The 25,956-nt window shown below is 45.7% G+C and overlaps 2 protein-coding genes across 8 annotated transcripts in view; both read right to left on the bottom strand.

Moving 5' to 3' along the window:
* AMBRA1 (autophagy and beclin 1 regulator 1) overlaps positions 1-10,389 on the bottom strand; it is a 55,777-nt gene extending 45,388 nt beyond the window's left edge. The window contains exons 1-2 of one of the 3 annotated variants that reach the window (XM_072118799.1): positions 10,094-10,389; positions 348-570 (exon numbers count right to left, since the gene is read on the bottom strand). In XM_072118799.1, the coding sequence (XP_071974900.1) occupies positions 348-482 (135 nt within the window). In that variant the 5' untranslated portion in view covers positions 483-570; positions 10,094-10,389. The remainder of the gene's footprint in view (positions 1-347; positions 571-10,093) is intronic. The other 2 variants (XM_072118800.1, XM_072118801.1) reach the window with 2 other exon arrangements.
* A 2,715-nt stretch (positions 10,390-13,104) lies between these two features.
* HARBI1 (harbinger transposase derived 1) overlaps positions 13,105-25,956 on the bottom strand; it is a 14,585-nt gene continuing 1,733 nt past the window's right edge. For 3 of the 5 annotated variants that reach the window (XM_072118790.1, XM_072118791.1, XM_072118792.1), the window contains 3 exons: positions 23,288-23,389; positions 17,027-17,762; positions 13,105-15,926 (listed from right to left, as the gene is read on the bottom strand). In XM_072118790.1, the coding sequence (XP_071974891.1) occupies positions 15,553-15,926; positions 17,027-17,696 (1,044 nt within the window). In that variant the 5' untranslated portion in view covers positions 17,697-17,762; positions 23,288-23,389 and the 3' untranslated portion in view covers positions 13,105-15,552. The remainder of the gene's footprint in view (positions 15,927-17,026; positions 17,763-23,287; positions 23,390-25,956) is intronic. The other 2 variants (XM_072118793.1, XM_072118794.1) reach the window with 1 other exon arrangement.

Genomic DNA, 25,956 nt, shown 5'->3' with positions numbered 1-25,956 from the left:
CAACCTTCCGGCCCCCATACACAATGCTGTGTATAGGGACGGATAGGCGTACCCGGCCACGGCCGGCCGGAAGCTGAGTCCAGCGCTGCTCCGGCGGCCATGTTTGTTTACACGGCGCCCGGACCGGAGTGACAGCAGCGCTGGATACGGGAGGGCACCGGGAGGTAAGTACAGCTTTATTTTTTTAAGCAGCCCTGTCCCGGCCACTTTTATCTTTTTTTCAAAAACTCGGACAACCCCTTTAAGGTTACAGGAACAGGACAGGTTTAAAAAAAAAAAAAGTCTTGGGTCATGTGACTAACACGTTGACTATAGATCGGGATGGACCTCCATGTGCGATCACTTACCTTGCCCTCCCATTTCATAAACCTGGTTTTGTCCTCCACCAGACACTGTAGGAGTCGCTGGGCTCCCTGCGCCTGCGTACCCCTCTCGCGGCCCGAAAGAATCCGGACCGCGTTCTTCTCAGGCACAACCCTCATGGCACCGCCGGCGCCGTCACAACAGCTTCTCAGAACAGAACCAAGGAGCTGACATTCAGATGCAGACACAGGCGGACTTCATGGAAGCCTAGAAGGGAAAGAAGACTGTATGTGACAAGGGACAAGAGAAAGATGAGCAGATATGACAGCTCAGATATTACCACCACCTTGGCTTTCCTTGTAAATGACCTTCTCTGTAGGCACAGATATTGCCACCTTCCTCTTCCCATGTGAATATCACAGGCACGGATACAGTCAGTCACTCTCACTCTACAGGGTTTTAAGCACAGATATTACTGCCACCTTGCCCTTTCATGAAAATATAGGCACAGATATTACTGCCACCTTGCCCTTTCATGAAAATATAGGCACAGATATTACTGCCACCTTGCCCTTTCATGAAAATATAGGCACAGATATTACTGCCACCTTGCCCTTTCATGAAAATATAGGCACAGATATTACTGCCACCTTGCCCTTTCATGAAAATATAGGCACAGATATTACTGCCACCTTGCCCTTTCATGAAAATATAGGCACAGATATTACTGCCACCTTGCCCTTTCATGAAAATATAGGCACAGATATTACTGCCACCTTGCCCTTTCATGAAAATATAGGCACAGATATTACTGCCACCTTGCCCTTTCATGAAAATATAGGCACAGATATTACTGCCACCTTGCCCTTTCATGTAAATGGAGGCACAGATATTACTGCCACCTTGCCCTCTCATGTAAATGGAGGCACAGATATTACTGCCACCTTGCCCTCTCATGAAAATGGAGGCACAGATATTACTGCCACCTTGCCCTCTCATGTAAATGGAGGCACAGGTATTACTGCCACCTTGCCCTTTCATGTAAATATAGGAACAGATATTACTCCCACCTAGTCTTATCAAGTAAATAAAGTAGGCACAGATTTTACTGCAACCCACTATTTCCCTGTAAGGAAAGCAGGCACAAATATTGCAATCTTCACTTTCCTATAAATATTATAGGCACAGATCTCTCTGGCTGTCGAGTCTTTCAATGCCAATAAGACAGGTACATAGTATGAAGGAATTATACAGCGCTTCATATAATAACTTCTGCTTGGTGCACTCAATTTATGCAGAAATCATCAATATTTCTATTCCAATATCAAATCAATCCAAAATTTATATGTCTTTTCAGTCCGAGGAGAAGCTACATTAGATGTGGACTCTAATGATCGTAGACAGGAGTGGACACTCCTCTAGGTGTAACTTTGGCTGCCATATGAATTTCGGGGAACTGCAAACACAGGTGCCCATCCTGACTGCACTCTACGCTCTCAACATACAATCCACATCAAATGAAGGTCCTCATGGGACTTATATGTGTACGAACATGAATTTTGGATTGATTGATAATGGAATAAAAATGTATAGATATATAGGCACAGATATTGCTGCCACCGTGTCCTTCCCAGTCAATACAGGCACAGATATTGCTGCCACCTTGTCCTTCCCAGTCAATACAGGCACAGATATTGCTGCCACCTTGTCCTTCCCAGTCCATACAGGCACAGATATTGCTGCCACCGTGTCCTTCCCAGTCCATACAGGCACAGATATTGCTGCCACCGTGTCCTTCCCAGTCCATACAGGCACAGATATTGCTGCCACCGTGTCCTTCCCAGTCCATACAGGCACAGATATTGCTGCCACCGTGTCCCTCCCAGTCCATACAGGCACAGATATTGCTGTCACCGTGTCCTTCCCAGTCCATACAGGCACAGATATTGCTGCCACCGTGTCCTTCCCAGTCCATACAGGCACAGATATTGTTGCCACCGTGTCCTTCCCAGTCCATACAGGCACAGATATTGCTGCCACCGTGTCCTTCCCAGTCCATACAGGCACAGATATTGCTGCCACCTTGGCCTTCCCAGTCCATACAGGCACAGATATTGTTGCCACCGTGTCCTTCCCAGTCCATACAGGCACAGATATTGCTGCCACCGTGTCCTTCCCAGTCCATACAGGCACAGATATTGCTGCCACCGTGTCCTTCCCAGTCCATACAGGCACAGATATTGCTGCCACCGTGTCCTTCCCAGTCCATACAGGCACAGATATTGCTGGCACCTTGTCCTTCCCAGTCCATACATATTGCAGCCATCTTGTCCTTCCCAGTCAATACAGGCACAGATATTGCAGCCACCTTGTCCTTCCCAGTCAATACAGGCACAGATATTGCTGCCACCTTGTCCTTCCCAGTCAATACAGGCACAGATATTGCTGCCACCTTGTCCTTCCCAGTCAATACAGGCACAGATATTGCTGCCACCTTGTCCTTCCCAGTCAATACAGGCACAGATATTGCTGCCACCTTGTCCTTCCCAGTCAGTGCAGCTACAAATATTATTACAACTTTGATTTTCCATGTAAGAATTGCAGGCTCAGATATTGTTGTAATTTGTAGACACCGCTATGGCTTCCACCTTAAGGTTCCCTCTAAATATTGCAGGCACAGATTTTACTGCCACCTTGTCTTTCCCTATGGAGGCACAGATAGGACTGTCACCTTGTCTCTTCCTGTAAACACATGCACAAATGCTACATTTTCCCTGTCATTCCATGTCCGGCCATGTTGTCACTTTATGCACGCTCTGGACACGGTCGTCAGTACTACCTCCTTGCATCTAAACAGCTGCAGTGCTCCGTAACCGAAAGCTAAATATTGATGAACATTAAAATATATAAGTCACTAATAATTGCTAGGTTAAAGGGGTTATATGAGTTTACTAATAAAGTGCCAGGCTAGGGCGGGATATTTAAAAATAATAAATGTGTACTTCCCTCCTCCGGCGGTGCCGATGTCCCGCGTTCCATTTAATCGGCGCACCGGTTTGATTACAAGGGTGCACAGGGAGCTCCCGACACCATCTCCCAGGGCTTACAATGCTGAGAGATGGGATGGGAGGAGCCGGCCACATCGTCGGCCGGAAGCCCTGTGTGCACGGCTTCTAGGCCCCTGTAAACAAACAGGGGCACGGATCAAACGGACCGCGGCGCAGGACATCAGAGGCGCTGGAGGAGGCAAGTACACGTTTATTACTTTTAAATAGCTCGCCTCAGCCCGGTCCTAACTTATTAGTTAACTCGGATAACCCCTGTTGCTGGATGATAGGTGGGGGGATAACCTCTTAGACCCCCATAGAAAGGAGATACTTCTGGCCCAAAACATTGGGCGCTCCAAACCCAACTGCAGCGCAGGGGCCACATTTTAAAGGGAGGTACCATCAAATCGATGCTCAAAGTTCGGCCCAGAACTAAACGGGTCTAAATTACATACATTTTGTATACGGGGAGAGATCACCGGCAGCAGGAATAAGCTTTCCGTCACGTCCTACATCCAAAATGAATAGCGCCTGTGTATCCATGGCAATATAAAACAGCGGTGACGTGCTATCCGTGCCGTAAGCCCTTCTTAGTCTCAGGTCACACATGCTGATATATGGAAGCCAAATCTATGCTGCTGGCTGTGACAATGCAGTAAGTGGCCAAGCCAACAGCTGGGTGGTCAGGGATCCTCCGACTGGAGGGAAGGAAGCCAGCACGAACGCGACAGCTACAAGACGCACGTCGCCTGCCGGGATCTTACCCCCCATACGTGCGATGTGGCTGGTGCACCCGTTCTCTTTTAATATACCCTCCCCCCAAATTAACAAAGTCATGCCCCTAGTGGGGGAAAGCCCTATACACTATCCCTACGCTCTGCGGTAAGTGCTATGGCGGACACTGACCCCGGGTGCAGATTGGAGGTTCATATGAGGTCAATTTATGCTGCAGATTACTACCCCCCCCCCCCATTAACCCACAGAGACGCCAAAGCAAAGTACGTGACAATTCAAAGATCCTGGGGTATATAGAAGCCGAAAAAGCCACAATCCCAGCTTTTAATATCCGCAGCGTCTAGTAGAAGCAGCAGCCCGTAAGAAAACAACAAACTTGACACTAGGCGGCTTCTGTCTCCGAGACGCGGAGATGCGCCCTCCTCCATCAGATTAGAGGGTATCTGAGGATATGTTTTCATCTACCGAAGAGGAACTGAATGCAAAGTGTATCAGCAAGCTGAAAAATCTTATCTGCGTACAGTAATTTTACTTAAAGGAGTAGTACAAGACATGCATATTAACCCCCCCATTATAGTGTCAATTGGTGGTGGTCCAACCCCAATCACCCTCACCCCTTGGATGGGGATTCATTAAGGTAGAAGGGCAAATCGACTTTTATTCGGAATACCCATTCATAGAAAATCTACCATACCTTGAGAATCCTGTACCTACACTGATGCAGAAACATATCTTGTTTAAACCCCGAACCGAGTACTCAAAAAAAAAACAAATTATAAAATTGAGGACTTGGGAAAGCTGGGTGCCCTGGCCGCCATACATAAACACATTTCTTCCGCATACACGGAGCTGCCTGAGATGACAGGACAGACAGGGCTAATCAACCTGAGCTGGATGACTCAAACACAGCAGCTGGGGGATGGTGCAGCGATTGATTACTCCTACCTGTCAGTGACAACACAGTGAGTACAACGTTCTCTGAAGTTGTGCAAAATAAGGGTAAGAGGAGAAACCCCATGCATCCACAGTAGCGACAGAGCCTCATTATCATAATTTAATAGTTTTTCAGCAAAACCACTTAGCTCAGGGATTAAGCAAGATATGTTTCTGCATCAGTGAAGCTACATCATTCTTAAAGGGCACCTACCACCCCGATTCTACCTATAAAAGGTAGAAGGGGTGGTAGGTGGATGGATGGGACGTGAGGATAGCCCTTTTTTGGGCTAATCCTCACGTCCTGGTAGCCTGGAAGGCCTGCAATCTGCGCATGCGCAGAACGCAGGGAACCCAGACGAGGGCGCGCAGCTACCAGGAGCTGCGCTACAAAGATTACCTGGTAGGCGGAGTAATGTGGCTACTGGGGCGTGGAGTAACCGCGACTAGTAGCCTCATGTCCGGCTACTCCACGCCCCAGTAGCCGCATAAAAAAATTTGCATATACATGCAATAAAGTTTTCTAAAAGACACCCGAGACGTAAGGATTAGCCCAAAAAAGGGCTATCCTCACGTCCCATCCATCCACCTACCACCCCTTCTACCTTTATAGGTAGAATCGGGGTGGTAGGTTCCCTTTAAGGTATGTTTGCTTCATAATGCATCAAATGGTAGGTTTCCTTTAAGGCCATGGATCCGCAGCAGATTTTGGCGCTGTGTGGACTTCTATTCCATCAAAATGAAGCAGCGTTAGACCCGAATATATACATTTTAATGCTCAATGAAAGAATCCGGCGGACGGGTGCAGTGTGAAGGTAAATTATAACCGGACACAATGACGCCGATGCTCATGAGCTAAAATGTTACTTAAAAAGCAGAAAAACAAACAAAAGCCTCTGTACAAGACGTCAACGCACGAGCGGCCAGCGAGTAAATCTCTGTCTACACAAACCCATTGCCAAGTAGTTATATCATCGCTCGCACGGACACTAGTTCAACTCCATTACCCCGGGTTATTACAGCCCCGGAAAAGACCGATACATAAGGTGGGGCTGGGGGCGACTGATAAGAGGGGTCTGCTGGGACTACTGAATAGGTTAGCTGCTGGAGCCCTAGGGGGTCAGTTTCTAAAAAATTTGGGAAGTGCTCCTAGAGGCCACATTTGCTCCATTCTCCATGTAGTGGCCCAGGCAGTGTAACAAAAAATGAGGACTTGTTCTACTGAAAACTCATTTAAAGAATCCCTTTAATTAAAAATAGTCAAATCATAAATTCACAGCAGGACTACTGCAGACCAATCAGAAGCCTGGATTTCATAGTCACACACTCCACACGATTGGTCCGAGGCGCGGGTCATGTGTATCTAGGTGGCACATTGTAGACTCCAGGCTCTCGGTTACTTCTTACATAATCGGTGACTTTTGCTCCATCAAACAAAGTCTAGTCTGACCAGGGAGCGCGGATTTTGCAATATGAAATATGTTTGCAACCCTGTATAAATGGGGTGAAGGATGCCTTCTCATTGCTTGGGGGTGCACTTCTAACCCCCAACCGAGAAGTTTCCCAATCAGTTGAAATGAGAGGGTTTTGCATCTTTAAGATATAGAAGACCCGCACTGCGTCATCCACTACAAAGAGTACGGCGCTGCACCCTAGATCCAAAATCCTTGGGGGGTGGAAGGTGGCATTGTGGCTGGTTCATGTTTTGGATGCAAGGTACAGAAACTGCTGCCCCCGGTCTCGGATCGGTGGTACAAAAAGCTCTGCTTTCCATTCGCAGATGATACGGAAAGCGCCGCCCCCCGATCTCGGATCTAAGGGTACAGAGAGCGCCGCCCCCCCCGGCCTCGGATCTAAGGGTATTCAGATCTAGGGTACAGAGAGCGCCGCCCCCCCCCGGTCTCAGATCTAGGGTACAGAAAACACCGTCCCCCACCCCCCCGGTCTCCGATCTAGGGTACAGAAAGCACCGCCCCACGGTGTCAGATCTAGGGTACAGAAAGCACCGCCCCACGGTGTCAGATCTAGGGTACAGAAAGCGCTTTCGGTAGCCTAGATCTGAGACCGGGGGAATGGCGCTTCCTATACCTCAGATCCAAGACCGGGATACAGCATTTTCCATACCATAGATCCGAGACCAGAAAGCAGAGCTTTTTGTACCACAGAACCGAGACCGGGGGCAGCACTTTCTGTACCTTACATGGACCTATCGCTATTTGTACCACAGATCAGACATGGGGGAGGCGATTTCCGAGGTGTCTAGATCTGAGACTGGAGGTGGTACAGGACGAGATAAGGCAGGGATATCCACACCTGAATTACGATACAAGGAGGCAGCGCTATCTGTGCCTAGATCCTCAACCTAATAAGACAAGGAGGCGGAGCAATTTGTCTTCCACATCATTTACAGAAAGAGAGAGGGCGTCACTACGCTACACCCTGTATGGGGAGGGACGGCGTCCCATATTAGTGTAAGTTTTACATGTTATTGTAGGCAGTCACGTTGCGATCACATGGACTATTACACAACACTGCAATAACTTGTCGTCTGCTAATAAGAAATTGCTAATTTTAATAATTCCAGGAACACTAAATTACCATTGTGCTTCCATATCCAGGTCATGAGTGCACATACTAGTTATATCAGTGTAATTACTTATCTGTGTCAGAGCCTCGGCACAAAATGCCACAGCGAAGTCTCCTTAAAGGGGTTGTCCAGCCATAGGACAGTGATGCTACCACAGGATAGGTCATCATCAGATCAGTGGGGGTCCTACAACTGGCCACTCAACATAATATAAGGGGGTCAATCTGATGTCCTATGGTACCCGCTTATCTTCAATGAGTGTCAATGACAGACAAGCGGCCCCCACTCCACACCTGGACATTTCTCATTTCCAATTAGCATTTTAGTTGTGTAAAAGAAGCCAAGGACAGAAATGAAACCACCGCATGTTAGTTGTACAGTGCAGGTTCCTTACACAACATGCAGATTATTATGCGGTTTGTCAAACCATCAGATTTTAAAGGAAATCTACCATCAAAATCCATCCTGATAAACCAGGGACATTACTCATAGATCCAGGCACCGGGACTGTGCGAATCTTCTTATATTTGTTATCCATGGCCTCCGTCCTTCTAAATTTAACTTTTACAATTATGCTAATGAACCAGAAGGGCTCTGGAGGCATTACAAGAGGCCCACCGTGCTGCACATTCACAGGCTGTTACACTGTCTCCCCCTCTGCTCCGCCAGCACTTCTCCCTCCCTCTGCCTGATGCAATCTCGCTGAAGTTGCATAGTGTAACAATCTTTAAATCTGCTGCATGGAGGGGCTCTGCTAACAACCCCCCAGAGCACTTCAAAATCATTTGAATAATTTAAAAAGTTGATTTTGGAAGGAAGGAGGCCATGGATAGCATATATAAGATCACCAGTCACAGTTCCTGGATCTATGAGTAATGTTCCTGGTTCATCATGATGGTAGACGGCTTGATGTTGGCTTTATGCACAAAATTTTTTATCTATTTATTTTAACTAGTGACACACTAATTTTATTAGACCCATTAACATGACAGAGGATTGTAAGTGTGGTCCACATGCAGTGAGTATTAGTGAATCAATCGTGTGGCCCTTCAATGGGTCATGACAATTTAGTGGCCTCATTTGCCAGCCTTCTAGGTTTTTTTGGTTTTTGTCCATCCACGAAAACAGACGAATTTGAAGATATAACTCAGCAACAAAATCCACAACCACAGAACACGGCCTGAGCACAGAATACATTCAAGAGCAGGTGAGCCAAAGTGGGGATCCCCCACCCCCGCAATGTGGGACATTAAACTACAGATTCCATAAAGACTTGTGTCCCCGAAATCTACCATCAAAATGCATCCTGGCAGCGTGACTGTAATAATCTTCTTACATTTATTATCCATGGCCTCCTTCCTTCTAAAATCAATAGTTAAAATTATGCTAATGTGTTTAGGGCTCTGGAGGGGGGGGGGGTTGTTGTTACCAGAACCCCTCCATGCTGCAGTTTTACGGGACGTTACACTGTGCAGGAGCACTTCCCTACTCTCCCACTGTGTGAGATTACATCAGGCAGAGATAGAGGAAAGTAATCAGAGAGCACAGGGGGAGGTTAAGAGTGTAAAAGCATGTAAAGCTTCAACATGGAGGGGCTCTGGTAATGCCCCAAAAGCGTCCATCTGGCTTATTAGCACAATTTTAAAAAGTTGATTTTAGAAGGAAGGAGGCCATGGCTAACAAATCAGACGATCACCACAGTCACATTATCTGGATCTATGAGTAAGTGTCCATAAGAGCTGATCATGCTGGTAGATTTACTTTGGGTTTTACCATAAAGCATCATTTATCAGTACTACACACCTGTGACCTCTACTCTGTACATCTAAATGGAATAGACCCAATGGTGAATACAAGTACAAGCGCCGGCGCACATTATATATAGACAAATAAGGTTCCCAATTTTTTTTTTTCAGTGGTGAGACACATTGGTACAAGGAACCACCTTAAAAATATAGAATATATCCGAAATTTGTTCTATTATTTTGTACACAAACACCACATACGTATATTATCACATGTGTATAACATATAAGATCAGATATTATGGTCCTATTCTATACTTACCTAGCAGATTGTACACGGTAGGTAAGTGTCCTATTTCTACCCCATACAACTTGTCTGTAACAAAATCAAAGCCCAAAAAAACTCAATCTGGTCACAGATACAAAATGCCACATGTGTCGTATACGGTACACAGCTCTCCTGCTGATCACATACGCAAAATAGAAGCAACAAACGTTACAAGACAGGCGTAAGCGCGATGTATAGTGGTATATAGTGGAGGGTAGTGGCTGATGACAGGTTATAGTGACAGCAGGAGGTGTATATACAGCCCCCGGCTCTGCCTGCAGTATAACTGCGTGTACATGGTGCGGTATGTCCGCCAAGAACCGCATGCGATCTGCCCTGTACACACACGCGTCTGTAAACACATCCCAGCCCCGGGTGAAGCATGTACACGGCCACCTGAGCCGGGATTACTCACCTCTCGGGCGGTGCAGGCCTGGCTGGCTCCGGCCTGAGGGATCGGGGTGAGTCCTGGGCCTGGCAGGCCGCTCCGTCCCGGGCCGTGTAAATGGAGGAATCCTGGGTGACGTACTGACGGCGGAGAGCGGAAAATAATCGTTACTACAGACAGATACCGTTACCAGCGACCATCCGGGACAATGGCGGCCGCCAGACCGAAGTAGCTGCCAGCCGAGATCACCGGATACCCGAGCGAATCGATGCGGGAGCCAACTAGGATCAAACTGAGCCAATCAGAGGGCGGCGTCTCTGGCAGACTGGAGCAATCGAACGCGGAAGAGAGAGATGTCAGCAGCTGTAGGCTTGTTAATGGAGCCGAGAGCAGCTGAGCGGGAAGATGAGGAATTGGGGGATTTGTTTTAGTAGATGAACTACTACAAATCTAATCCTATGAGTAGAAAGTTATAGTTACATGCGGACTTTGGTTTCTGTACAGTAAAAATCCACATTGTTCAAGATTTCGGGTTTTTTTTTTTTATAAATACCGTAAAATGTGGCTTGTCCCCCGCACAAAACGAGATGTTTTTTTTTTTTAAACTGTGCCAAAAAGTGGGAATTCCACTTTAAAGGTGTGAAAAGTTAGCAAGATCTCTGCTTGCTGTCATGCAAGCTTCAACGTTCACTTACTGTAGATAAACCCCGGTCCAGGGTCATGTGATGTCACACAGGTGCACGGCTCGTTATAACACAGTGTGATCAAAGCTGTGTCACGCTAATGCTATTTGGTATGTGGACCCCCCCTTTAAGCCCACTTCATACATGGCACTTGAATTGCGTTTCAATCGTGTTTATATAACGTAACATGTGGCCACAGCCTCAGAATTGCAAGTCCAATTGGCTTGTGTGAATGCAGCTTTAAGGGAATGTCCAGGTTGCCTTCCACAACCTCCGGCTTCTCCTAAATAGTCTTATATCACAGCTGTCTGGGGCCACCATCAAAAAGCAAAACTTTAGGGCGCATTCACACGTTGCGTTTTGTCCTGCGTTTCCATTGCGTTTGAAATGCATTACAACAGCTAAGGAGAGGCAATTTACCTAATTACATTACTGTTTACATTTGTTAACACATGAGTTAACAAAACACATGCATTAACATTACATCACATGCGTTAACATCGCGTTTACGATGCGTTTTGTAAACGGAAACGTTTACAGTGATGTAATTAGGCAAATCACCTCCCCTCAGCTGTTGTATATGCGTTTCAAACGCAATGAAATGCAGGTCAAAACGCAACGTGTGAACGCGCCCTCAGGGTGAGGTGATTTGCCTAATTACATTGCTGTTAACGTTTCCATTTACAAAACGCATTGTAAACGCGATGTTAACGCATGCGTTAACAAATGTAGACAGTAATGTAATTAGGCAAATCACCTCTCCTCAGGGCGCGTTCGCATGTTGCGTTTTGACCTGCGTTTTCATTGCGTTTGAAATGCATATACAACAGCTGAGGAGAGGTGATTTGCCTAATTACATCACTGTTAACATTTGCATTTACAAAACGCATCGTAAACGCGATGTTAACGCATGTGTTAACAGCGTGTTAACATTGCGTTTACAAATGTAAACGGAAATGTAATTAGGCAAATTACCTCTCATCAGCTGTTGTATATGCGTTTCAAACGCAATGAAAACGCGACCAAAACGCAACGTGTGAACGCGCCCTGAGTGTTTGGGTCTGACGTTTCAGCAGGCACACAATGCAAGTTGCATGCATCAAGACTCCTTAAAAACGTCCCAAAAATAAATTCAAAATGCCTGTTGTGCCACCACCCTAAGGCCGGCGGCACACGTGGCATTTTGAGTCCGTTTGTAAGCAGTCCATTAAAAACCGTATGCCCTGCGCTCGCTGCAGTTTGCAAACTTTCACGAGTGAAAATTTGCTTTCTGCTTCTAGTTCTAGTACCTGGTGTAAAAATATACGCTGCACAGACCAGCCGCTGGACACCTTGGGGGACAGGAGTCTCTTGATGTATCCGGCAGCACCAGAGGGGCAGGGATTTCATTGTACACCGGCAATGCTAACAGATTTGTTAACGGAAACCTACTATATTTAACCACTACTTAGCCATATAATTATCTAGATTAGCAGGTTCCTTCCTTTTAAAAAAAATATATATTTCTGTAAGGCCGCGGTCACACGTACCGCTAGGCGTCCGTTCATTACGCGACACTAGCGCACAGGGGGCGGTCCTCAGCCCGAACGCACATCAATCGCATGCGTTTCTATGGAAACGCATGTGTGTTTGGGCCGAGGACCGCCCTCTGTGCGCTAGCGTTGCGTTATGAACGGATGCCTAGCAGTACGTGTTACCACGGCCTAAATCTGGTAAAAGGGGGCCTTACCAGCTTCCGGATCACGCCCACACCTAGCAGTGATGCTGAAGCTTACAGGGGCTCTTGTAACGCCCTCCATAGCACTTCTGCCACTTTAGCATAAAAGGAAGAAACCTTCTAATCTAGATAATTAAATTCCTGCAGTAGATTTCCTTTCATGTAAACGCAACCTCAGGACGCTTTCACGTTTTTGATGCATTTCTGATGCATTCCAAAGGCTTCAGCCTTGATCACATGCTGAGGTTATATTGCGTTTTAGCAGATGAAGTGGAATGCGTCAAAAATGCAACGCATCATCTGATTGCACCCTCACAGTCCCCACCAAGGGGGTCACATGGACTGGTGCTTTATTGTCCCCAAATTGCTTTGTATGAGTGCAGTCTGAGTGACGTAAAAAAACCTCTGTACCAGGGTGGATACAAAGGAAAGAAGCAACGTAGAGATGCAATTCTTCCGTCTTTTTGACATTTGTAACTTACAGCGTTCCCCATGCATGACACAACTTTATTTAGTGTCAGTACATTCTGGAGACACCAAGTGTCACCAAAAGTTCTTTGACCTTGGTGTAATGAAAACAGTTCCCAAAAAAAAAAAAAAAAAAAATCATATCTGTACATTTTTTTTATTTTCACCCACAGAGCTGATTTTGTGCTTGTTTTTATTTGGAACAATTTGTTCTTTTTTATTGCTTGTATTTGTTTGTTTTTTTTCTCTACAATAAACCAAATAGATCTTAGATTTTATTATTTATGACTTTTTCCCACGGGGAACCAAATATTTAGCTAAACATATAAGCCATTGTATCACACATGTTAGATCCAGTTCACTTCTGTGTCTTCTATGAACTTCTGTCACAAAAATGATAACGGAAAACCACTGGATCCGTTAAACTCTCCATTAAAAGCAATGGGGTTTCAATGGCTTTCGTTAGTGTCCGTTTGCACCTCTTCTGTTAGTTTTGCCTTCTTTTCAAAGGGTAAAAATAGTTTAGTTTCAGTCCAATTTTCTACTCAAATAGTGTTAGTTTGCACCAATTCTATTAAAGGGAGTTCTCCCCCAAGTTAGGACTTATCCACAGGATGAGCGGAGCAGACAGCCGCACATGTCCATTCTGCTCCAATCATCTCTATGGAGTCGACAGAGATTGGGGCTTATTTACTAAGGGTCCGCGGACCGTATTACCGTCGCGTTTTCCAACTATTTCCGTTTCGCCCCACATTTAAAGGGGGTTTTTTGGAGCATGCGATCGTATTGCACTGACTTTCATGCAACACAAATCGGGAGACGTGGCTGTCGAACGATTCCGGGTTTTAAAATTCTAATTGTGCCGCAAGACAATGCACTTACATGCATCGGGAAGAAGAAGGTGAACTCCGGTGGACCTGAGCGGTGAAGAGACACATGCAGGATATCGGGCGCACAATCTGGTTGAATCGTGGCAGACTTCATCCTCGTCGGACAACGCACCTCAGGGATCGCGCAGGGTCCTGGTAAGTAAATGTGCCCCAGTAAACGGATGGTAGATGTTCTTTAATGACGCTACTGTGCTGCCAGTGCCATAGGGAGACCAAGACACAGATGCTGCAGGGTCAAAACCGGAATAATGTATAAAAGAAACTATTTCCTATATGTAACACCTGTATGGTATTTTATTTTTATTACCACTTTTTTTTTTAGAGGGTCAGTTTTACAATCCTAGATTACAATATTTGAACTAAGCAATGGCCTTAAGAACACCCTTAAGATTTATTGAGCCCCTGTGCCACATATATCAAAGTACAGCTCCCGGCCACCTGCCAATGAATATTGTGTACAGTTTTGGGCACCAGTGTATAAAAAGGAAATAGTAGAACTGAAACGGGTGCAGAAGAGAGCAACCAAGATTATTAGGGGAATGAGGGGACTAGAATACAAAATTTGGGATTATTTAGTTTACCAGTGGCTAATAATTTGAACATGTTCAAGAGAGGCCTGGATGCCTTTCTTTAGAGCAATAATATAGCATCGTATGGGAATAAAACTTTTTGTTAGTAGTTTCTGTTGATCCAGTGAGTTATTCTGCCATATTAGGGGTTGGGAAGGAATTTTTGTTTTGGAACAACTGGCAGCAGCCTTGCAGGGCTTTTGCCTTCTTCAGGATCAACGCAATATAACGTATAGGGTGGACTTGATGTCTTTTTCTAACCTTTTTGACTATGATACTATGATTATACACAACAATTGTTCCATTCAAAAGTATACCAGATCCTGATTCTTATGCCTAGTGAGGCTCCCCCTCCGATTTGTCTCTTACCACCTATACCAGTGGTGGCGAACCTATGGCACGGGTGCCAGAGGTGGCACTCTGAGCCCTCTCAGTGGACACTCAGGCTGTTACCCCAGCACAGAGTTTCCAGACAGGACTTGAGGGATCCTCCTGCAGGCCCGGGTAGCCCAGGATGTTAAGCATCTGGGTCTACCTCAGACTACGGGAAGAGAAGGTGTGGACATGGTCAGATTATCATTGGAGCCATTGAAACTCCTGCTCAACGATATTGGTGTCCTCAGGACCCTTAAAAGCTGTGGTATAGCACGGAGCAAGATTTTCATAATTTAATGCTAGAATTGCTGTGTTGGCACTTTGCAATAAATAAGTGGGTCTGGGCTGCATTTTGGGCACTCGTTCTCTAAAAGGTTCGCCATTACTGACCTATACTATGGGTATGATGTAATTGTGGGATAACTCATTTAGGGGATCATTTATCTTTGCCAGATGCAGATTTTTTTTTTTTTTTGAGACTTATTTGCCACTAATTTTTGCTTTTCCTTCGCTTGGTCGAGACTGGCGTATTTTTGAGCAATTATTTGCGCCGTATTTGGTCGCAAACATCTGGAAGCAGGAGAAATACAAAGACAAAGTAGGCACAAACCGGAATTACTGCGACACGGCAAACTCCAAAGAATTGCTGGAAAAAGTCACTAAAATATAACCAATAAGCCTCCATCAGACCAAGATAAATCTGTGCCCTGGGGTCTATCAAACATCAAGGCCGTGAGCAAAGTATAAAAAGTCTTTTCCACTGTATTTCACAAGAATTTTGACGCTAGCTGAAATGATTCAGGATGAGTTCTTGCCTCATACGATAAGCTTCCGTTTCCACCGCTTCCATGTTACTACAGTCTTCTTCTGTCTCCATAGAGGACGGTCCAGGGTCACACCAGATGTCCAGGCCGTGCTGAAGCGCAATGTTATGTAGTATGCAGCAGGCCAAAATAATCTGTGCAGATTTCTCAGGTGAGTACTGCAGGGTCGCCCGCGATCCATCCAGACAGCGGAAGCGATGGCGGAGAGCTTGCTGAGTGCGCTCCATGACGTTATGGGTGGCGGAGTGCGCCATGTTGTACCTGTATTCCTGGGGGCTCTCAGGGATTTGTACTGGTGTCATTAGCCAAGGCCGAAGATGGAAAGCGCTGTCCCCTATCAGAGACAAAAAAAAATATCAAGGAAACTATAAAATTATTTCACTTTGCATTGTGATTCTCGCCCTCTGCATACAGAGTAATACAGAGTATTTAGTAATATGATGACAATTCTGATAGAACTAGCAATATAGAACATATGAGGGTCTCCTATAATAATGTATTATAGATTCTGCTGAACCCGAACCCTATTCTGTTTATGGGCCATGATAATTTAAGTCTGTACTACTACTACTAGACGTTCCCTTGGTCCTATGTTAGGCCAGTATTAGATATTGTCCCGGGAATGTAGTTAATTCATATCTTTGTGTAGGTTATTAGTAGCAGCAGGACTGTTTACTATGGGTGCACTGAGGGTGTCTCCTCACACTGCTGTGCTCTGCATTAATCTGCTCCACAGCCCATCCCATCTGTTTTGAACCACTACAGTAAGATTCAACAACCAAAAGCCTTATGCAGCTCTTACTCAGAGCAAAGGGAGGAGGAACAGCTGCAGAGAGCTAATAGAACAGCAGTGTGAGGACACACCCAGAGTACACTAGGAGATGCTAAAATTCATTTATCACTGTCCTTCTGCTGCTTACTTAAAGGACATCTACCACCAGGATGAAGGATTGTAAAACAAGCACACTGACATATTGTTCTGTGCCCCTTCTTTTTTCCTTATTTTTACAGAAAAAAAGATTTGAAAAATTATTCAAATGAGTGTAAGGGGCTCTGAGCTTCATAGAGGTCAATGGAGTTTGGAGCATCTCTGGCTCATTTGCATACTTTTTAAAACCTTTATTTCTTAAAAACAAGGGCATAAGAAGCTATAAGAAGAGCAGATCTGGCCAGAGGGGGCACATAGCAGAATGTCTTGTTTGCTTGGTTTACAATCCTTCATCCTGGTAGTAGATGTCCTTTAAGACACTGTTATGATTACACAGATCCCCAGAACTAACCACGCTGCCTAACCACGCTTCATGTATACATGAAAACAAACCCATGGGCCACCAGTTGCCGACCTGCCAAGGCCAAAGGAGAGTCCTTCTGGGTTGTGCTTAGCTTATATACATTGGGATGCGCATCTTTTGCTGTAAAACATACTACACATACCGAGCATCCAGCCATCTTTGTGCATTTTTGTCTCAAACAGACAGAAGAGGTCGGACTGGTGGAGAAGCAGATTATCCTGCGCGCTGCCTGGTCGGTGGGTTTCAGCCCATAGCAGAGCCCCCTGAGTATCGCACACAAGAAGGCAGTTTAGGGAGTGCAGGCCCTTTCTGTTGACATACGATAAGTCTTCAGCATTGGGGGCTTTAATGGTGATATGCATACAGTCTATGACCCCCAACACACCAGGGACCCCAGCCATACAGTAAAAGTCATCCTTCAGCTTCTGCACTGCAGCTTCCTCCTGCGGAAAACAGATGAACTGTGAGGCCCTCTCCACCAGGGCCTCTGTGACATTGGTCACACATCGACTCATGGAAGCTTGGCTGATCCCAATCGTATCTCCCATACGTGTCTGGAACGAACCCGAGGTGTAAAATCCTAGAGCCGCCATGATCTGAGTCTCAGGGCTGATTGCCCGGGATCGCTGGGTTGGCCGGGATAGACTGGCACCCAGAAGTTCAACTAGGTAGTCAATGAATGGACGGGGAAAGCCATATGTAGTGACTAAATACTCATCAGAGACGTCATCCAGGCGAAAGCGGTCAAGAGTGCGGTGTCCTCGACCATACAGCAGCAGGTCACAGTCGAGGATAGTTATGGGGACAGCCATTGGAAAGCTATAAATCCTATTCTTCAGATGTTGCCCGTATCTTCAGCTGCATCTTAGGAAGGTTATCTGAAAGGAAGACGTGGAAGACGATGCAATCAATACTCAGAAATCAAAGATCTTTATCTAAGTATTCGGACTCCGTTATAATAGCCTTACTGATCCTATTACTATATACTGTATTTTCCGGACTATAAGGCGCACATAAAAGCCTAGGATTTCCTTAGAAATCCAAAGTGCGCCTTATAGTCCGGTGCGCCCTATGTATGGCGCAGGGCAGCGGACCCTACTTACATAGGTTCCCGCTACCGGAGACCGGAGACAGCAGATCTCCAGCGGGAACTGCAGACCACGCGGCACGAACAACTTCTGCCGCGTCGGTCTGCAGTTCCCGCAGGAGATCTGCTGTCTCCGGTAGCGGGGACCCATGTAAGTATGGTCCGCTGCCATCCTCCCCCCTGAAAGGACCCCCTTCCCAGCTCACCTCTCCGGTCGCTCCGTCTCCGCTCTGCCACGCCCCCGGAACTCCGCCACGCCCCCGGCCACCCTGCGCCTTATAGTCCGATGCGCCTTATATATGGAATAATTCCATATATAAGGCACATCAGACTGATGCACCTTATATTCCGGTGCGCCTAATGGCCCGGAAAATACGGTACATACTGAAAGTTTTCAGATATTAATAGTGGCAGAACTAGAAGCTGATGGGCCCCAGTGCAAAGTCTGTGCCAGGCCTCCGGCTATAATGTATGGCTTATAGTAATAGTCTTCTCATATAAGGGCCCCCTAAACCTCTTGGGCCCAGTTGCGACCGCAACCTCTGCACCCCCTCAAGTTACCTGGATATTAACCTGAATTTGGGGAATACAACTCCCCAAATGCAGTATTTTGAGAGGAATACAATAATAGGGCCATGTTCCCTTTGCTTGGACTTCCATAGCACATCTAGCCTAGATTCCACATGATAATTATGCTCTAAATCCTCCATGGGAATAAAAGGGCCGGGTCAGGCAAGTATACTACTTTCAATGGAGGTAAATTAACACCCAAATCCATACACTTTTATGTAGATTTGTTATTTTGATATCCCTACAGATTCTTGGTTGGATTTTCTACAAAATTACCCACAGGATATCTCCATACTAGTGTTACGTTGCAAATCCCCAGCATAATGCAGTACAATTGTAGTGAATGGGATTGACGACAATCCCATATGTGCATTACCGAAAAAAATCTGTCACTTATTGCGGTGAATAATGATGTGCAAATCAAGTGTTCACAGGAGAAAAAAAAAATTGCCGCATTATAGGATTCAGAAATCAGGAAGGTTTGGCTTGTTTCTGGTGCTTGCAGAATACCTATGCAATTGCCTCCAGTTTGCATATGCCCGAAGGGTGATTCCACACGGTCTGTTTCTAAGCAGTCCGTTAAAAAACGCATGCATTTTTTGAAAAACACATCTGTTTTTGACAGGTTTTACCAATTAACTTAATTAAAACTGGTCAAAAACGGATGCGTTTTTGGACAAACTTCTTAAAAACAGAGCAAAAACGGGTTACAAAATGCCCGGCTTTTCGGCCGTTTTTGGGCGTTTTCCGCATGCGGTTTTTGAAAATGCATGCGTTTTTGTGCGTTTTTCACAATTTGCGCAAATTAAAAACTGACAAAAAAGCATGCATTTTTTAACGCATGCGGTTTTTACGATCTGAAAACGCACTAACTAAAAATGGCCCAAAAACGGCCAAAAAACGCCATGTGTGTCACCACCCTTAGTCTTCAGAAAATCTGCATCCTATATGTGTAGTTTTTACATGCGGGTTTGTTTATTGAGTGTTGCATTTTTTTTCTTCTTTTTCCCCCAATCCCATTCTGCATGAAGATGGGGATTTGATGCAGATTTTCACTCCCCCATAGAGATTTCCATGTGTAAAAAAAACCTTACTTTTTCCAAATCACATTCACTTTAATGCTACTGTATTAGGCTACATTCACACTGCCATATGGGGGACGTATACACGGTCGACGTATATACGACGATATACGTCCCCCATAGGCGGCACACATGCAGCACCACACCGCTCCACACCCCAGGAAAAGAAAGGACATGTCCTATCTGTTCACGGCATAGGGCGCCGTGCGATATATCTCCCTATGGTGCGGGGAGGGAGGGAGCACCACTCACCTCCTCTCCCGGCACGCCGTGGTGTGCCCGCCGTGCTGCGGTACGGCGGGCACCGGGCATCTGAATGTAGCCTTATACTGTAGATTTGAGAGTGAAATCCTCGCAAAATCAGCAGCCTGTGCAGATGTGAAGCCTAAAACAGGCTTCACATAAGCCTATACAGTCCATGAAATATGGACCAGTGTCAGTCGTGGTTCTCCGACCCAAAATTCTTCAGGGACCCAGACTCCCAGCATTGTATTCAACCGTGATACTGGGAGTCACTGCCACCCCACAGGACTATTGTACGGTTATCGTGCCCCCAGGAGGAGCTGTGATGCCTTGAGTACAGGTCTGCGCAATGGAAATATGGCAGACATATAATGGGGGAGATTTATTTAGAAGTTTCTGAGGTAAAACTGTTCTAGTTGCCCATGGAAACCAATCAGAACTGGTCTTTAATCTTATAAACAGCAGTGGGAAAATAAAAGCTGAGCTCTAAATGGTTTCCATGGGCAACTAGAACAGTTTTACCTCAGACACCTCTGATAAATCTCCCCCATAGTCGGTATTTCATGGACGGAATAGGATACATACAGAAATGCTCAGTCTTGCTTTGTCTGCAGTTTGTGTAGACATATTTAATATCATCGATCTTTGTGGACGCACTCTAAGCATTAGGTCAAGTGCAGCAGACGTCTTGTAGGTCTGAGCTCCCTCCGCGCCAGTTATTGACATATAAATAAAGATGAGATCTATGGAATGACCGGGGAGAAACAGATTAGAGACTGATACAGCTCCAGCTACCAGTGATATCTAATGAATGATGTTGTACTATTGCCATTGCTGATTCATCACTATAAGGGCAGGAATGTGAGGACTTGGCAGAGCGTCCGCCTTCCTGCCAGGGAAACGCAGTGTTACATGCCAGGCTGCTATATTATACATGGTGCTCTGGGGGGGGGGGGGGGGGGGATCTGCCAAAGCAAGACAAGTCATATGTGCAAACGCACAGGAGATCAGTGACAATATATTTATTACAACACTTAGGCCGCGGTCACACGTCCCACTAGCGTTAGCGCACAGGTGGCAGGCCTCGGCCTGATCGTATACGCGTATCCAGTAAAACGCATGGGATTGGGTTATCGTTCTTCATGAATCAGCCCCTGCACTGCCGCTACAGAGTGCATCATTTTTTTTGGTGCACCTTTAACCCTGGAGCGCAGTGACTTAGCGCTCAGTGGCGGATATATCCACCACGGAGCCGATGCCGGTTCGGCTCTGGATCGGAGCCTAACCGGCATCAGGAAACACGGGGGGGCCGGCTGTAACTAATAGCTGGCACCCCAGTGCATGTGCATTGGCTGACATTGATAATACCCTGAAAAACATCAGTATTGCAGAATATTGCCATGACCATGAAAAAGCAATCAGATGATTGCTGGTTCATGCCCCATGGTGGAAAAAATGAAAAAGTAAAAAAAAATAAAAAATTTATTCAAAAAATAATAAATCAATAAAAATGCCCATAAGCCCCATAACACATATATAGTATCACCGCGTCCGTAACAACCCGTAGAATAAAAGTAAATCATTATTGAACCCGTACGATGAACGCCGTTAAAAAAAAAAAAACTGTTGAAAATCCACCAAAAATTATCTTACAAAAAAATCCAATAAAAAGTGATCAAAAAAACATATGTACTCCAGAATGATATTGGTGCAAAGTACAACATGTCTCGCAAAAACAAGTCATCAACCAGCTCCGTAGCCAAAAAAGTAAAAATGTTATGCCACTTGGAAGACTGTTTTATTTGACAATTTAGTAAAATGTAAGAAAAGATATTCAAGTCTGGTATCCTCGTAATCGTATTGACCCATAGAATAAAGATGTAAACAGAATTGGGATCTATACACAATAATAGAAACCTATCAAGGGCTACACACATGCACAAAAGAACTATGCAAAAATGAAAAGCGGAGAAGCATGTGTCAAGTAGCGAAAAACCAACATTTATTTAATTGACAAAAAAGACATACAACACACATCAATAGGGCAAAAGATAAAAACATTTAAAAAGGATGCAACCCAGTGCACCCATAAGTAAAGAGACAACTAGAGCCTGACACCTGATACTGTCAGGTCATCCAGACCTGAGCCCCCAACAAACAAATCCCACAGCACTAGCTCCAAAATATAAGTACCGTATATTCCGGCGTATAAGACGACTTTTGAAGACAGAAAAATCTTCAGTCTTTTCTGGGGTCGTCTTATACGCCGGTAATCCCGACCGACCGCCGTGTATTCACGGCGGCGGTCGGGTCGCGCTGCATGGAGAGGGCTCACGGGCTGAGCCCTCTCCATAGCCGGTAAGTCTTTGCTGCATATTGCAGCAAAGGCTTACCGGTAACACCCGCGATCGGTGCTAACACCGATCGCGGGTATTTTCACAGCGATGGCTGCCGGCAAAGCTGCCGGCAGCCTCAAAAAGATGGTGGCGCATGGGCGCATAACTCACCCTCCGGTGGCCCCGATGTCTGCGCGGCTCGTCTTCAGTCTTCCGCGACATCTTTTTTTTTCTGCCGGGCGCCGCCATGTTTTTCCCCGGGGCGGCGCCTAGTATGACGTCAGCAGCGGCGCGTCATACTAGGCGCCTGCCGGGGAAGATCAATGGCGGCACCCAGCAGAAGAAAGAAGACGGCGCGGAACACTGAAGACGAGCCGCGCGGACATCGGGGGAGCAGCGCAGCACATCGGGGCCACCGGAGGGTGAGTATATAAGTTTTTTTTTTTTTTTTTTAATGCTGGGCTGGGCTGTGCTGTGCTGTATACTACTAGGGGCAGTGCTGTATACTACTGGGGGCAGTGCTGTATACTACTGGGGGCAGTGCTGTAATGGTAATGTTGTTGTTGTATGCCTTATGTTTATGAGCGACAGTTTTCCTGCTATATACCTGCATGTCATAAGAATTTAAATTAAAAAAGGACCATGTTAAATTCAAATCTGTTTTTTTTTTTATTTTTACCGGTGTTTTGTATGCGTTGGAAAAGGGGTAGTCTTATACGGCGAATATATCTTAAACTCTATATTTTAAACAGGAAAGTAGGGGGGTCGTCTTATACACCAGGTCGTCTTATACGCCGGAATATACGGTATGGGTGCGTGTGTGTAGGCTGGAGTGGCGTCACCACAATCAGCAAGTCTGGCATGAGGATGTGCAAAAATCTGTGCACAAATTGTGCATGATATCCCTCTGTGCCGGAATAGTTAAGATACACAGCATAAATTACTAACACGGACCCATGCCTGTAAATTTGCCAGGGAGATGTGAGATAGAGGTGGGGGCTCAGGAGAGGTCTCCCCACGCGTTCCGCCGCCAACCGCAGCTTCCTCAGGGGTGCCCCACAGATGTAGTACCCAAGTATATATACCTGTGATGTTGATGTGCGGCCGTTGCGTGTGTGCCGTTGCTGCGTCAGAGTTCGGGTCCCCGGAAGTGGAGAGGAGCACACCGCGGGGCAACATCACATCCACTGATAATAATAATAATAAAGATAACAGGATTATTAGGCTAAACGGTGAACACGATACAAAAAGAGTCAAAAATCCAGTACAGAATTGATGCTTTTCTACTCCTGCCGTCAGTTCCTAAATTAATAGGTGATACCAACCCCAAAATGGCAACACTGGAAAAAGCATCTCGTCCCGCAAAAAAAAAATGCTGTCACATGGTCCCGATAACGCAAAAGCAAAAATTTTATAGCCTACAAAAGGAGGCAACGAGAAAACTAAAATCCTGGCAGCTGCAGGGCGCTCCTCCCCTTCTGCGCCTCGCTGTGCACCCATAAGACTCTCCCGAGTCTCTGTACTCGGGAGAAATTGCAGAACAAATTGTATGGTGGGTTTTCTATTTTTATCTTTTGGAAATGTGTAAATTTTAGGGCTAAATGAATGTATAATTGGCACAATTTATTTTAAAAATATGTTCCTGTGTCAAGACAATTTCTCATAAATGTAGTCATAGGGTCCCTTAGAAGACTGTGTCCTTGGTTACGGCCACCTCTGCTGTAGGGATTGCACAGTATGAATATTTCTGAATATTAAATGTCCGGGGAGTTACTGCCGGTCCCACATCAGTTCTGTAGTAATGATTGTTGAATCCATGTTGACAGGCAAGACTCTATAGCGCATGTCTGGCCACCGCTGCCAAAATGTGAAGTGGTCGTATCCAAGGAAGCTATCTCGTTTCTAAGGGTCAACATGGCTACATTTATGAGAAATTATATTCACACAGGAACATAACATCCAATTGAAGAAATGTTTACATATGGCAAATGATTTTAATTAAATGGGAATGCCCAGATGGGAATACCCCTTTAAGGGGTTAAAACACATCTGAAACACATAGCGGTAAAACAAATCATATAAAAGTATTCCCCATTTTATTCTAAAAGGCGTTTTGGATTTGGGGATCCTCTGCCTCTTCCTTGCAGATCCTCCAGTTCCCTCAGGTTGGATGGTGGACACCATTTTCAGGTCTCTCCAGAGAAGCTCCATTGGGTTTAGGTCCGGGCTCTGGTTGGACCGGTCAGGAATGGTCACAGAGATGTTCTAAAGCCTCTGCTGTGTTATTTTAGCTGTGTTCTTAGGGTCATTGGGGCACATTTACTAAGGGTTTAAGTTGGCTATTTGGCGCACGTGATTGGATTTTGCCGCAAACGCGCCGACTTTCATGCAACACAAATCGGGGGGCATGGCCGACGGACAACCCGACTGATTCGGACTAAGCGCGGGATTTACAATTCAAATTGTGTCGCAAGACAAGCACTCACATGCATCGGGAAGAAGAAGATGAACTCTGGCAGACCTCAGCGGGGAAGCAACACATGCAGGAAAATGTACGCACGATCTTGTAGAATCTCGCCGGACTTCATCCTCATTGGAGAATGCACCTCGGGGATCGCGACAGGACCGGGTAAGTAAATCTGCCCCATTCTTTTGTTGGGAGGTTCAGCCCAGTCTAAGGTCCAGAGCATCTCACATCCAGGATATCTCTGTACATGGCCGCATTCATCTTTCCTTCCATTACATCCGGGAGTCCTGTCCCCCCTACCCCTATAGCCTGATTCTGCCCCCTATGTGTCACTGCTGGGATTGGATTTGGCAGATGATGAGCGGCGCCTGTTATTCTCCACCACTTAGAATTTACACCAAAAAGTTCAATCTTCATCTCATCAGAGCAGAGAATCTTATTCCTCATAGTCTGGGATCCTTCATGTGTTTTGTACACTGTATGCAGCTTTCATATGTCTTGCACTGAGGAGAGGTTTCCATGGGCAGACTCTGCCCTAAAGCTCTGACTGCTGGAGGCTGCAGTGATAGATGACTTACATCTGCCTCCTGCATCTCTGGAGCTTAGCCACAGTCATCTCCGGTTCGTTCTTTACTTCTCTAACCAAGCTCTTCTCCCACAATTGCTTAGTTTGGCTGGACGGCCAAGTCAATGAAGTTGTTGTAGTCGTCCCAATCTCTTATGAAGGCCACTGTGCTCTTTGGAACCTTGAGTGCTGCAGAAATTCTTTTGTAACCTTGGCCAGATCTGTGACTTGCCACAATTCTGTCTCTGAGCTCCTTGGGCAGTTCCTAAGACCTCATGACTCTCATGTGCTTTACACTGTGAGCTCTCATATAGACAGATGTGCGCCTTTCCTTACCAAGTCAAATTAGTTTAATTAAACCCAGCTGCACTCTATTGAAGGAGTAGGACCATCTCAAGGAAGATTAAAATCTCAAGGAGGTGTTAAATATGAGTGTCACAGCAAAGGGGCTGAATACTTTTGACCATGTGATATTTCAGTTTTTCTTGTTTAATAAATTAGCAAGAATTTCTGCATTTCTGTATTTTTCTGTCAAGATGTTATCACATGAGTTGACACAGACTTAGGGCGGATTCCTGCATGACATTTTTGTTGCATTTTTAAACGCATCCAAAACTCAAGTGGGAGGGGGTTTGGCCACAACGCATATGCGGCGTGCGTTTCATGGGAAATACAGTGTTTTTTACCTCTCCACAAAAACAGTTAATAAAATTCAGTAACAT

Source organism: Engystomops pustulosus, chromosome 7 (genome assembly GCF_040894005.1).
Source record: "Engystomops pustulosus chromosome 7, aEngPut4.maternal, whole genome shotgun sequence".
NCBI classification, from domain to species: domain Eukaryota; kingdom Metazoa; phylum Chordata; class Amphibia; order Anura; family Leptodactylidae; genus Engystomops; species Engystomops pustulosus.
The sequence above is the reverse complement of the archived record's forward strand: the minus strand, read 5'-3'. Positions and strand labels throughout refer to the sequence as shown.